At 30.7% G+C, this 14,062-nt stretch overlaps 2 protein-coding genes across 4 annotated transcripts; one reads left to right on the forward strand and one right to left on the reverse strand.

The window, feature by feature from the left end:
• Positions 1-1,085: 1,085 nt before the first annotated feature.
• Positions 1,086-4,551, reverse strand: Cox10 (Cytochrome c oxidase assembly factor 10). Of its 2 annotated transcripts, XM_088224843.1 has the most exons (8): positions 4,340-4,551; positions 4,074-4,174; positions 3,732-3,951; positions 2,943-3,138; positions 2,623-2,798; positions 2,137-2,316; positions 1,874-2,008; positions 1,086-1,605 (listed from the first exon to the last, which is right to left on the reverse strand). In XM_088224843.1, exons 2-8 carry the CDS (start codon positions 4,155-4,157, stop codon positions 1,310-1,312), a joined length of 1,287 nt encoding a protein of 428 aa, XP_088080969.1. In that variant the 5' UTR covers positions 4,158-4,174; positions 4,340-4,551; the 3' UTR covers positions 1,086-1,309. The 2 variants fall into 2 exon arrangements, with proteins under 2 accessions (XP_088080969.1, XP_088080971.1); XM_088224845.1 differs by having other exon boundaries at positions 4,074-4,545.
• A 78-nt stretch (positions 4,552-4,629) lies between these two features.
• Hyccin (PI4KA lipid kinase complex subunit hyccin) lies at positions 4,630-12,770 on the forward strand. 2 transcript variants are annotated; one of them, XM_088224846.1, is made up of 8 exons: positions 4,630-4,986; positions 5,159-5,327; positions 9,115-9,280; positions 9,414-9,508; positions 10,197-10,414; positions 10,654-10,928; positions 11,476-11,592; positions 12,093-12,770. In XM_088224846.1, exons 1-8 carry the CDS (start codon positions 4,979-4,981, stop codon positions 12,617-12,619), a joined length of 1,575 nt encoding a protein of 524 aa, XP_088080972.1. In that variant the 5' UTR covers positions 4,630-4,978; the 3' UTR covers positions 12,620-12,770. The 2 variants fall into 2 exon arrangements, with proteins under 2 accessions (XP_088080972.1, XP_088080973.1); XM_088224847.1 differs by lacking the exons at positions 4,630-4,986; positions 5,159-5,327 and adding an exon at positions 8,579-8,603 and having other exon boundaries at positions 8,685-9,280.
• Positions 12,771-14,062: the final 1,292 nt, after the last annotated feature.

Consider the following 14,062-nt stretch of genomic DNA (forward strand, 5'->3'; position numbering starts at 1 on the left):
CAATTGGTGATATTCTATTTTTGAAAATAAAAAATATTTTTTTTTTTTAAAATTTGGACAAACTCAAAATATTGTTGATAAATTACCTGGTCCATGAAGAAGTATAGAAATTGAAAAAATAACATTTTCTGGCGTTGCTTAGTATGTAGGTGAAATAATTCAATTAGATGAATCTCACCCGCATAAATAAAGGTTTCAGCTCTTTAACTTCACGAACATCAACAGATGAAAGAATTGAAGGAATATAGATGTTCAAATATAGGCAGAATGGTGAATGTTACACAGTGTGTAAAGTGGCCACTTAAACCAGCCATTGACAGGTCATAAGCCCTGTAGATGCCTAGACTTCTATATTACCTTTTCTTAAATGTTCTTAATCTCTGTTGTAATATGTTAATTTAATACACTTTATGCACCTTATAAAATAAATAACTGCATAACCTTATAGCTGAAAATTGATTCTAAAGAAAATAAAATTAAGTACACATACATAATGGGAAATAATTACTAGGGAGCATAATATTACAAAATAAATTGTAAAATTACCAGAAAAAATCAACAAAGTATACTAACAGTTATGTTTTGTAAAATATGTTAAATGGCATGAAAAATCCACACTTTTTTGTTTTTAAAAACCTATTAGGTATATTATGTAGTATAGTGTTTTAGAATCAAACAATGAAGGCGTGCATTTACTGGTTTACCGTGTCTCTGACTTTAGTCAGCTGCGGTTGTAAATAGCAATATTTTCAGCTAATACATCCGTGGTATATCTACATGTGCACTGCGTGTGTCATGTAAGAATAACACATGGAAAATAAGTTCAATTTTTAAATTTAACTACTGATGGTTAAATTATTCTTCATAACATCACATTAGTTACATATTATAAGGCATCCAGAAACAGTACTAAAAAACGATAATCACATATGCGAGGGATAAATTAATTGTTTGTAGTTGATACATTAAATAAAGTCATTCATTAATAAAAAATGCTTCCTAGACAAAAATAAATATTTCACATATTATTTTGAACATTTGTTTTATGTTGTAGATATAAAGGAAAAGTAATGAAATTGAATATATGTAGTTGATTCATAGGTATTATTACTAAAAATGGTAACAAGTTGAGTTATCAAACATAAAAACGCAAATTATTTATAATTAATTTGAAAATAATACTGTTGATGTTGAATATTTTTTAATCCACTGAGCCAGATTTCAATTTTGCATTAGTGTAGAAACATATTGTAATAGATAAAATTCATGCACAAACTGTTGCCTACATTCCACTAAAATCACAAAAGATTCAAAGCATAACATTTGAATGCTTGGAAACTATTTCCTCCGTCCCCGAAATGAGTAAATCATCCTGAGCCGTCACTATGGGCCCTCGGGGTAAGATGGACTTGAATTTCTTCTCTGGATTTATGATTCCTTGCGAAGAAATAACTTCCTTTGATGCAGATTCCGGAACATCGGCACTTGAGCTCCAGTGTTTTTTATTTACCAGGAATAGAAACATCAATGCAGGAAGATGAATAAGAGAAAACCTGAAGAGTTTTCTTGAACTATTGCTATCTGATTTTTTGTTAAACTGCCAACCTGTAAAATATGAATATTGATTGACTGGATGAATTAAAAGCTTAAGACAAAGTGTGAATCATAAATGAAATACAAATGCCGGGTAACTAACTGCTAACCTTACAAGAAATCGAGTATGTGTAGCATTTTTTTAGGAACTTGTACTTACCATCAAGGTTTGGAATAATTTTACTGTAATTACATATTATATATATTATTTCTTTTATAATATTATATTGACACATATGCACATGTCAAATATTTGATGAAGTTTAAAAAATAAACATACCCAAGTACATAAAATATCCATTTAATGGCAAGGATTCCAAGGCAAACCATGTATTAGTTACATCCAAGAATGGAGCCGCGCAACAGGCAGCAGTGATGATGGCTGTATGCCGAAATGCAACTCTCCTGCACAGTGCTGTATAGAAAAAGACATATTTAATTAAAATTTGTTGAAGAGTTATTGAAAAGTTCAATTCCACACTGTAAAAACACAGAGAACAATATATAAGACTATTTTCATTTCTTTGAAGACATGCAATTTACCTGGATTTGTAACAGCCATCATTCTGTATCCAGCTCTGGAATAGTCGGGTCTCAGGTTCCACGAGAGGGCATTAAAGTGAGGAAATTGCCAGGAGTACAGTAATAAACCTAACAGACCAGCTCCAACACCCAACGATCCATTACATGCCGCCCAACCCATTAAAGGAGGAATGGCACCAACTGTTGAAAACAAGCACATTAAAACTAACGCTTACTTCATCTTGAAGTAGGCAATATATAACTGAAATGTAAGTTAACCGGGTCGTGGTCCAGTGGCAAGTGTTTCGGACTCATGGATCAGAGGTCCGAGGTTTGAACCCCACTTTACAGCAACTTGATTTCCATTTTCTAATAGTGAGTTATTTATAACTCGTAAATGGCTCTTTGGGTAGATCATAAGCACTAATATCAATGTCATAAATAAATAATTGTTAAAATATTTAGAAAGAGGAGTTACCTATGTATTATTTCAAAAATTCCACTTACCTATTGAACCAATCCATGTATTAATAATTGACATGCGTTTTAGAGGTGTATAAACACAGGTGTAAAGAATAAGATTTCCAGCTCCCAAACAAGCCGTCAAGCCATTTACACCAAAATAAAGAAGACTCAACCCTGTAGTGGCACTTAAAGCCGCAAATGCCACGGCATGATGAGGTCTAAAAAATAAACAATGCGAAAATAAAGTATGGTTGCATAACTCTGTTATGAAAATCAAACACGAAAAAGCAAAGTTTTTTTTTATTTAATCTGTCATTACATGTTACAAAGCTCAGTCAGTAAAATAAATTGAAGTTACTTACAAAAGCAAACCACGCACTAATACTCGGTTTTTGGTTCTTGACATTTGTGCATCAAAGGGCACCTCAAAAAACTGATTCATGGAGTTGGCTGCGCAAGATACTAAACCGGTACCAACAGAGCACAGGGCAAAAGTCAGAGGATCAAATGGTGCCGGCGCTAGCGCATATCCCGCCATCGACGTTATTACAACCAAAGCTGAAATAAAAATTAAGAAAATATAATCATTTATATTTTCTAAAACTTAAATTAGCTTAGCCTAATTCATCTTCTAACATTCAGCCACGTGGCTGATAATATGGTAATAATAATGATTATATCCTTCGCTAGTTTAAAAACTGGACAGATTCACTAATAAATTGAACAATGTTGATATTATTGGCCGTTTGATATCAATATATAGATACAGTGTACTTTGAAAATTAAACGGCACAGTTCATCGTGATTTTATTTTTTTAAGTAGACTAGTATTTTTTTTTATTAATTTCCTTTAATCAATTGTTTCATATTAAAATTAGTTTGTTTTCAGATATTTCATATTAAAGGCCAGTTTTTATACTATATACATAGTTTTATAATATATTATAAAGGCATGATTAGAATTAATATATTACGTACTTAAGTATTGTATGTAAATACATTTAAATAACATTTCAGCAAAAATATTGTTTATTGCTACAAATAAGGTTTTTTGATGAATAAAAAAAAATTGATAAGTACATCCTTATAAATATCTTTATTCTAATTTTATCCACTTTATTTTTTATTTAAAAAAGAGAAAGCATACTTACATGTAAGTCTTATTTTAGATAGCATAAGACAGTATTGTGGAAGTTTCCCAGCTTCTAGTAAAGGAGTTTTTTGCCATAGATCTTCTTGGGCATCATTTTTAGACGGTTTCGATAATGGAGGTTCATAGCTAGAAGCTTTCAAGCCATTAGTTAGAAATACATTTCTGTTAAATGGTGTCCTCCATGCGACTAACAGTGGTTGCAACTTTACGCCATGGAGCTGTAAATTAAATTTAAATAAGATTAAATGCTCAAAATACACAGCTTACAAATTCAATTGATCTGTCTCACGAGAATGAGAAAAGAAAGAAGGATTGGATTAAAATTAAAAATAAAACTTACATTTGTGGTATTGATTCTGGTAAAATTAACTAAAGCAGCTCGTCCACATAGAACACAGTTTCTTGATAAAGGTAATGACATCATGTTGAGTACATTACGACCTATCAACAATATAAATAAACAACAATCACGGCATATCACTTTTTCCAAAATTAACGTAAAATACACTATAATGTGTAGTATATGCAAAATTATTTACAAAATAAATGTTATGTAAAACATGTAAGCCATAACCTAAAAGCCCTTATTCGAGATTATACACTTACTACGTCAACATGATTTTGAATGGACGATGTGTTATTTAATGCTGAGTGTTGTAAAACAGAAGAGACTGGATGTATTTAAACAAAACATCCGCCTATCCTAAATAAAGCACGCCGACATATCCGAAACTAAGGTCGGCCGATAACGAACAGATCGAAAGAACCAAAAAATCGGTATCCGTTGACATTTCATTCCCGATTTTCAGAATAACATCACCATAGATATTTACTAAATTCTAAGTTATTAGGTAGGTAAGTACGATCAATAGCAAATAACAACATTCGTAATTTTTGAACATGCATTCTATTATAGTTTTTAAGTCTACTGTGCGGAAGCTATAAAGTAACTTTTGCTTTGTAAAATGAATTTGAAATATTTCTTGGAATTTGTTTTCTCGAGCCGTAAGGGTGCGAAGAGCTTATTTTTTTTATTATCACTTGTCAAATCGTCAAATGTGTCAAAGTTGCTTGTGAGTGTTGTTTGTCACGATTATTCTATTTAATTATATCGTGTAATTATATTTTACTGCAATTGTTGTGTTTAAACGGTTTATTATGATTTTGTAAATATCGCCATAATTTATTTTGCTGTACTTATTATATACGTATACGTTAGGATCGGGTATTAAGAATCACTTCACAATGTCACGGTTTGTACTATTACTATTTTAACATAAAAAAATAAGTATATGCCCATTTATAAGGACAGTTTCTTTAATTAATTCAGCCTTGTAGTTTATTACAATATTATGATGTCACTTGTTGAACCAACATTGTGCATTTTATAGATCATGTATGTATTGTGTTGAAACTATATTTTAGAGATTCCTGCGGTAGCTCAATGGCAGAGCAGGTGGTTGAAGAATGGTTGGCTGACTGGGCAGCCTTAGATCCCGTGGAATTGCATAGTTTTGCAGCTGAGCATGACCAAAGCCAAGATGTAGTTGAAGCCATTTACACTGTTTTAGATGAAAGAATCAAACACCCTGAGGTATTCTGTCTATTACAAGGCTTTAAATTATTATTATTACTATCGACAACTTATACACGTTCATTTTCATAGTATAATACCTCAAGGGCGCTTTACAAAGGTCTATGCAATGTTAAATGAAATTTAAATCAAACCCAAATGAAAGTAAAACAATAGATTATGTCATTACATGCTAAAGATTTGTTCAAATGATTCAGAGGACAGGTGGGCTTGCGACAGCGAATGTTCGTTCGCCGAATTTATGTGCACGGGTTGCATATAGGTATAATGACTTCTTACTGTTGTAGATATAGCTGATTTAATCGTAAGACGTCTTTCAGCTCGTTCACATAGAAACAAATATAACATGATAATGTTTTTTTGGGTTGTTATGCAAAGTCTTGAAAGCTTTTCTTTATGGTGTTTTGTATCACAGCATACTTGAAAAAAATGATTTTAGTAACATATCTCAAGATCATATCTGGTTCGATTTCTGGTTGATGTGAAGTATTTGTTTTGACGGTGGTTTTGCTCTGCAATATTTCATTGTCTTCAGAGTGGCACCTAAAATGTAAGACTGATTACCTTACCTCCATCCTCTGAATTTGGTGTATTGCATTGCCCTATGCACTGTCGGATGTGGATAGAGAAATTATGATATAATATTTATATAGTTTTCGTTGAGATGGTTTAATTACATAATTAAAAACACATTTAAATTCTTCAGTGTTTCTAAAACAATAGTTCTAACAGCAGCGATACCTCCCCCGGAGCTTATCGTTCGTCAGCTGAGGCCTGCCTACGCCCGGCCACTCTGCGTTGACACCAGCACCTACAGAAATACAGTTCTAGTGACGGGCGCGATTGCTACGGAAGAAGGAGTGATCCGCCGCGTCTGTTACATACATATTTTGACTCGTATGAAGACTCATCATCTTTTCACAGTTTAACTTCCCTTACTGAATGTAGAAGCATTTCTGATCTGTCTTTCCTCTTCAAAATTTTAAACAATTTTATCGATAGTCCATATCTCTTGGAGGGTATTTCAATCAATTGTCCCGTAAAGTCAACACCACAAGTTCATTTTTTTATAATTCATTGCCCAAAAAAAAATATGTTCAAAACTCGTTTATTTATCGTAGCTGCTCCAAATTTAATTTACTTTGTCCCCATTTAGATATTTTTAATACAAACTTTTGTGACTTCAAAAAAAAAACCTTTTGAAACACTGTAAAATGAAACATTTGTCAGTGTGTAATAAGTTTATGTTCCTTTGAATATGTTTATTTTATTATGATATCAAAATGTTGAATTGGTCAACTATATTATGAAAATCCCTCTCCTCCGCTCTATTTCCTCATCCCTTAACCTTCTTATGAGCTCTTTTTTTTCTTCTTTTTCTCATGTCTTATATAATATATTATTTTTCTCTTTATTGTGTAACATGTTCTCTCATTATATTTGTATTAACTGGATGTATGTTTTATTTTTTATATTCTTATATAACAACTGTTGTTTTTCCTTAATAAATAAATGAAAAATAAAAAAATACTGGAAAAAATGCTGGAGTATAACGTTGAGACCCACTACATGTTTATTGACTTCAAAGCGGCATATGACAGTATCAAGTGGTTGAAACTGTACGAGTCAATGGTTAAATTGGGGATTCCTAAAAAGCTAATAAGACTTACTAAGATGACAATGTCTAAAACACAATGCTCGGTGAAGGTCCAAAACAGCAAATCAGATCCATTCCAGACGTACAACGGCCTAACATAATAATGATAAGGTGATCAAACTTACGCTTCAAATGCCAGTCCAGAAACATGAAATATTGCTGTATAGATTCACCGTTTTAATTAATATTTCATGTTAACCTTCCCAGGAATCGAACCTGGGATCTCAAGCATGGTAGGCGAACATGCCAACCACTACACTACAAGGTGGAATTATCTCTACTTGATTCAGGATTTTTACCTGAAAGTGGCCATTGAGTCGAAAACACTGGTCCAAGATTCTGGCTACACTTTAGAGATATAACTGCCATTTTAATTCACCCGGACACAGAGAAAATTACTAACCTTAATCTAATTATTGTTCAAAAATTGCAACGAAATAACTTTGTTTTTTTGTATGTTCCACTTTATTTTTTATAATTTAATAACCAACTGTTTTCAGCAAAATACAAAATAACATGATATAGAATTTACACAGTGAGGGTAGAGTGGGTGTGGCTAAGGGAGAAGAGATAGGGTAGAAACTGAGGGTTTATGTGTGGATTTAGGAAGGGGGAACATATTCAAAAAAGAACTATTAATTCAATTTATTTTATTATTAATAATATTTTAATTGTTATTTACAGCCTCTCTAATTTCTAATATTTTTAAGTGTACTTCCTTTTTTGTTTATAAATAAAATTTTAATATAAACAAAGAAAGAGTGTGTATGTATTTCTTAAACATTTAAAGCAATGCGAGGTTTGCTTCCATCGTTCGCTGATTGGCTGACCAAAATACGAACATGAAACTAACTCGCGTTAAAGAACAAATAGCGCGATACTTAAAATGGTTTGAAGAGTTAGTTTGATTGTTTAATATGATCGATTTAAAAATATTTTTATGCAAACAATGCCTACATTGCTTTTATAGACTGATATATTTTTATTTTATTTTATTTTATTGAAATAAACGGCATTTAGTGCCTTTTACAAAAACAATTAAATATACATACATGTAAGCATAATCATAAGTAATATAGAGCATTTAAAACAATATTATTAATTAACAAATTAAGAAAGTCTAAAAAAGATAAACTATATAAAAGAATAAAATATCACCAGTTATAGAATTATCGATAAAAAAAGAGATAATTTGAAATACTAATTTAAATATGTGTATTATTATTTCAAACTAATATTTAGGTAAATAGTTTATATTTATGTATAAAAATATATCATGATGTAAAAAAAATGATGAAGAGAAATATTTTGTGCTTATAAATTAATTCAAGAAAAGAAACGAAAAAAGGAAAAAAAAAAACACTAATAAAGAAGTTTAAAACAATTCTTAACAATAGTGACAAATAGTTACCTAGAACTATTACCAACGAAATAAAGAAGAAGAGCCGTTCTATGTGTACTAAATTTCATGTGAAACGAGTCACCAACGTCCTGGTACTCATTGCATAGAGTGTGAAGTCTATTGATGACTGCATTTTTACCATATGATGTCGAAGTATTGTTGCCACAGTATTAGTAGGTTTGCCGAGTTGTCTTTTTCGGTACATTAAAATTAATTAGTGATAAAAGATTGAAGAGAAGAGAAACAAAAAGAAAGAAAAAAAACAGTCAAAAATTCACACATTTATAGATTTTTTTAGCATTTGTAATTTACTATTTGTCACTGAACTAGACAATAATCTGTTCTAAGACAAACAAATTGTGAATTTACTGGTTTGCAATGGAACATAGTAATAATAAAGGTATACAAACGAAAAATTACACTAAGCATTAAGCAGAAATTAAAAATATATTTTGTATTAAATTCACTGCATAGCCTGGAGTATATCATACATTTTTTGTATTCCTGTACAGCAATCCACTTGGTTACATAATCGTTAAGAATGAAGTTTAAATAAAATTTTCTTTTATCAGATTTACTACTTAGATAATTCCAAAATGCTACCAAAAAAACTTCTATAGAATTAAACGGTGTATCATGATGTCTTACTAATGAACTGGGTTAAAAAAGTAAAATGAAGTTACAAAAAATATTAATGATAGTTTAATTCGATTGTCTCTATTTTACAGCTGCTGGAACAGATCTGCACACAACTGTTTGGGTTTTATAGATCTCGTGAGAGTGGTTTGCAAAGATTCGCTCTACAATTTTTACCGTCATTCATTCACATGTACCTTAACGCTGTTGTTAAAGGAGATAAAATAGACCATAAGTGTATTGAAACATTACTGATTGGTAAGTGTACAAAAATAATGTGTTGTTTATAAACCAATAGGTTTTGTGATCAACATCTTTTTAAAATAAATAAAATATTTGTAAAACATAATTGATAAAGAAAAAAAAATAATACCCTTTTTCCTGATTTTAGGTCTCTATAATCTGGAAGTAATGGATGAAAATGGAAAGCCAAAAGTGTTTTCTTTTAGACTTCCATCATTAGCACAGGCTTCCATTTATCATGAGGTCAGTATATTAATAATATCCTGGTTATCTTGAGTTAAATGGAAACTCACTATGTTAATAAAAAGCAAATGTTTTTTTTTCCTTTGTTAGGGCTTTCTATCAAAACATGATAACATCGGCCAAAAACAAGTTACATTAATTTACAATAAACATAAGAACAACACGAATAACAATATGATAATATAAACAAATGTTTATGATCTATAATTATTTTTAGTGAAATATAAATTCTAGTTTAAGTAGGGTTCTTGTATAGAATGATTTCTATTTGAAACTTTGTAGCAATCATTATGTAGGTAGGGATCTATTTTTAAAGTGTTATTTTTCATAAAATCATTTTTACAAATAGTTTATTTTAGTAAAAAGTCCTACTAAAGGGAAAAAAACTGAAGCTTGGCAAAACACATTAGGTAGTACTAATATATAATAGAACAAAAAATTTGTACAAAAGAAAGTAATTCTTTTGTTTTTTTTTTCTGCTTTCCATATATTGCGGACAATACAATACATCGGATCATAAGACGCACCCCAATTTTTGGTTGAATCTTCAGAGTTATAAAGTGTGTCTTATGGTCCGAAAAATACGGTACATCCCAAATCCTTAAATGGATGTTTAAAGACTAAGAAAATAGTTTTTAAAATTATACTGTCAAAATATGTAGTAAAATAACAAATCTTGCATTTTTAGCCTCTTACTTTGGGACCTGCTTTCCTGACAGAAAGTTCTTTGAGGAGATGGGAAGAATGCAACACAAAGTTGGTGAACTGGGGACCTCTGCCACAGGTTGAAGCATTAAATGCCCAAAATCGCACCAAAGTGATGACGGCATTACTTTTTGTTTTCAACAGACATCTGAGCCTGCTTCCTAAATCTGCACTTAGACAGCACTGTATTATTGCTTCCAGGTAAATACTTTTTACCTGCTGTATTTTTACTAATTAAAATCCTTTTGAGATATGAAGATTTCACGTTTAACACTGGTATTATAAATCCATTTAGATTTAAATAAATTAGCTCCACAGTAATAGTCAAATATCCGGTGTTATTGTTTATTACCCTGAAAACGCCTAGACTTCCATATTCCTTTTTTTTAATATTCCCCATCTCTGTTGTAATATTTATTAATGCTAACATTTATTCACAGATTGGTCACTCAGGGTTTTAGCAATTTAAATATGAAACCTATCAGCACGCCTCAAGAACATAAATCGGGACTCAGTTTGCCACCTAGAATTCCTGTTTCCTCACAATTACTTTTGGAGTTGGTTCATGGAGCATATTTCGCAATGTTCAACGAGTTCTACACTCTCGCTCTAGAGGCTGTGCATGATATAGCGGCCAGAGCTTCGTACGAGGGTTATCCTGATGTATTGCTAGTTTCAGGAGCTGTGACCAATTCCCTACAAGCTAATCCATCAGGTATATTTAATTTTTGGATAGTGTTTATTTAATTTATATTCTTTTAGTTACCCGGTAAGTATAAAGACTTTATGCTAGTATTAATTCATTTTGATAGTACATAAGTTTTAAAAAAGGTAATACATACATACAATCAGCAAGAATGTATTTTATTATTTAAGATATTCCATCTGACAAAAGGTCTCCGGGAAATTATTGAATAATCTTGGAACAACACAGTTTAATGTTCTTCCCTCAAAAAAAGGAAATTTGGGAATGACCAAATTTAAAGGGCCAACATTTATTTATTTATTATTAAATTTGAAATAATTATGTACCTTTTTTCATTTGTTTCTTTCACTAGGTAAACCCACACACATCGAGAGATACATAACAATATTTTTTTTATTTACGCTTAATCAAGCGTCAAGCAATCAAGCAATGAAATAATACAGAGAATTAATCAAGCAATGAAATAATACAGAGATTTAAATTAAACCAATCCCATTAATTATTTTTGAAAAGTATACAGAAAAATGATTTTCAATGATTTATTAATTGATTTTAGGTCAACCATGTGACGGTCCAATGGGCATAAGTGTTGCACTGTCTCCGGCCACAACAACTGTTACAGTTTCAAAGTCAATGATAACAAATGCATCGTTTAGAACAAAGAAATTGCCAGGTAAAATAATTTTACATTTTCAACTACATTTTTGTAACTTTCTCCTAATTGCTTTGATTTGCATTTTGTAGTTTCAATAAATGCACAAATAATGTCTCCGATTACAGATAATATGAGATGACGAAATCAAATTATATTTCTTTCTAATACTTTTCTGCATGGCTTTTGTGCAGCACCCAGGTATTAAAATAAAAATCAGTTTCAATCAGGCTTATACTCCATATAAAATAGTTTCATTTTTGTTTTTTTTATTGTTTTCTCACCCGTAGTCATATGTAAATATAATATATGTATTAATTATTCAGTTTTTAAAATAATATGCATTGATTTAATCTACTGGTGTTTATATGTGTAAATTTATATATCGCCATAATCATACCATATCATCGTAAAAATATAAAAACACAATATTTGTGCTTTATATAAGACTATGTGTTATTTATTTATCTAATTATACTTACTTAAAAATACTATGACTTATTTTAAATATTTAATTGTAGATGATATTCCAATACAAGTGGGAGGAACGAACCCCGCTGAATCGGGTGATGCATTGAACTCTATAACTGAGGAAAATGAGACAGAAATGAATACAAATCAAAGAAATACTTCATTTAGAAATTCTAAATCAAAGTTACCGTCATTCCCCGGCCTTGGTAAAAAAACTAAAGAAAAAGAAATGAAGGAAAAAAATGCTTCCATTAAGAATAATTCTAGTACTCCTGAAAATGTTAAAAAGTCACAACAACCCCCCAAAGATATCATCAAAACTCATAGCAAAAGTTCACTTCTCGCAGCAACCAACGGAGAAAATGGGGATTATCCCAGTCCTTTGCTACAGAAAAAGAGTATTATTGAATTAGATAATACTTCTAACATCATAAATGAAGAAAAAGTTTCTCTGGTGTCGAATTCTTTGCAAAATAGTGGAGATAGTTCCGATACCCACTCTCAGATGACATCAGATTCTTTGGACCTCGATACAGCTACTACGCGATTAGCTACCATGCAAGTGAGCTCTGTTTAATCAAACATCTGAATTAAATTGTACTGTATATCATGTTTAACTAGTATATTGCTTACTATATTTTAATTCCAACATTAAATTGTTTGATTTTTAATAGCAATTTTCTACATAAAATCAAACACAATATTGAATAACCTTCCCAATTTAGCCATCAGGTTTGTTACCAAAGTAAATCCAGTGAATAAAACTTTCAGAACTATGCATTTAAAATATTTTAATAAAATATATACATATGTATTTATAAAATGGCATATCCAATAATTTTCATAAAATAGCACATACATTTGTTTGTTTTTATTTTGGAGAATAAGACAATTTGTTAGCTAAAACAGTGATTTAATGCTTTATTTAACCTATTAAGATATGTATGTCTGAAAATAAATATTTATGTCTTAAAATAAATATATATCTACAATCAATTATGTATAAGAGTTTTGTTTACAAATATTGTTTACAAAATATAATCAAAATTTTCACTGTAGAAAACAAGTAATTTGAAAATATACAAAATTGTAGGTTAATTTAAACATGACAAAAATAGTTTCTATTGTTTTTTTAAAAAACTTAATGTCCTCACAGAACATTTTTATTCACTGAAATGAAAAACTATTCCACTACACACCTTCTACACACATTCCTGTATATACGCAGTAAACTAATTGGGTGACTTAGTATTTGATTCAACTGTCATGTCTTATTATTTACACCACATTATAAGTAACTTTTCAGACTCTTATACCCGTATGCAGAGACAAACCTTAAGGTGAGGAACGTACATTCTATTGTCTTCACCTTCGGGTTATTCTTTGCATTTGAAATTAGAATGTACTTTCCTCACCTTAAGTTTTGTCTCTGCATACGATACCCGTATGCAGAGACAAACCTTAAGGTGAGGAACGTACATTCTATTGTCTTCACCTTCGGGTTATTCTTTGCATTTGAAATTAGAATGTACTTTCCTCACCTAAGGTTTTGTCTCTGCATACGATACCCGTATGCAGAGACAAACCTTAAGGTGAGGAACGTACATTCTATTGTCTTCACCTTCGGGTTATTCTTTGCATTTGAAATTAGAATGTACTTTCCTCACCTTAAGTTTTGTCTCTGCATACGGGTATTAAAACTAACACACACACACACAGACAAATAGAAAATACATGTTAAGCCAAGTTCACGCATTTTATATTACTTTTATTACCTATGAAAATAATGAAAAAACATGCATTGAATACGCACATATCCTTTTTTAATTACACGGGGGAGCTATTTATTTAAAAAAATATGATAATACATATTCACACAATCTTCATAATATGTAAATTAGTAGATAACCAATGATTATAAACATACTTTTTGTTTGAAATCAAAATTACAATTTGTTTGGGAGTTAGTGAGTTTCATTTCTCTCCTACGTTCTTCCTACCCATGTAAGCCAAAATAGGG

Source organism: Micrasema longulum, unplaced genomic scaffold (genome assembly GCF_059751315.1).
Source record: "Micrasema longulum isolate JH-2025_06_02 unplaced genomic scaffold, ASM5975131v1 h1tg000311l, whole genome shotgun sequence".
Lineage (NCBI taxonomy): Eukaryota > Metazoa > Arthropoda > Insecta > Trichoptera > Brachycentridae > Micrasema > Micrasema longulum.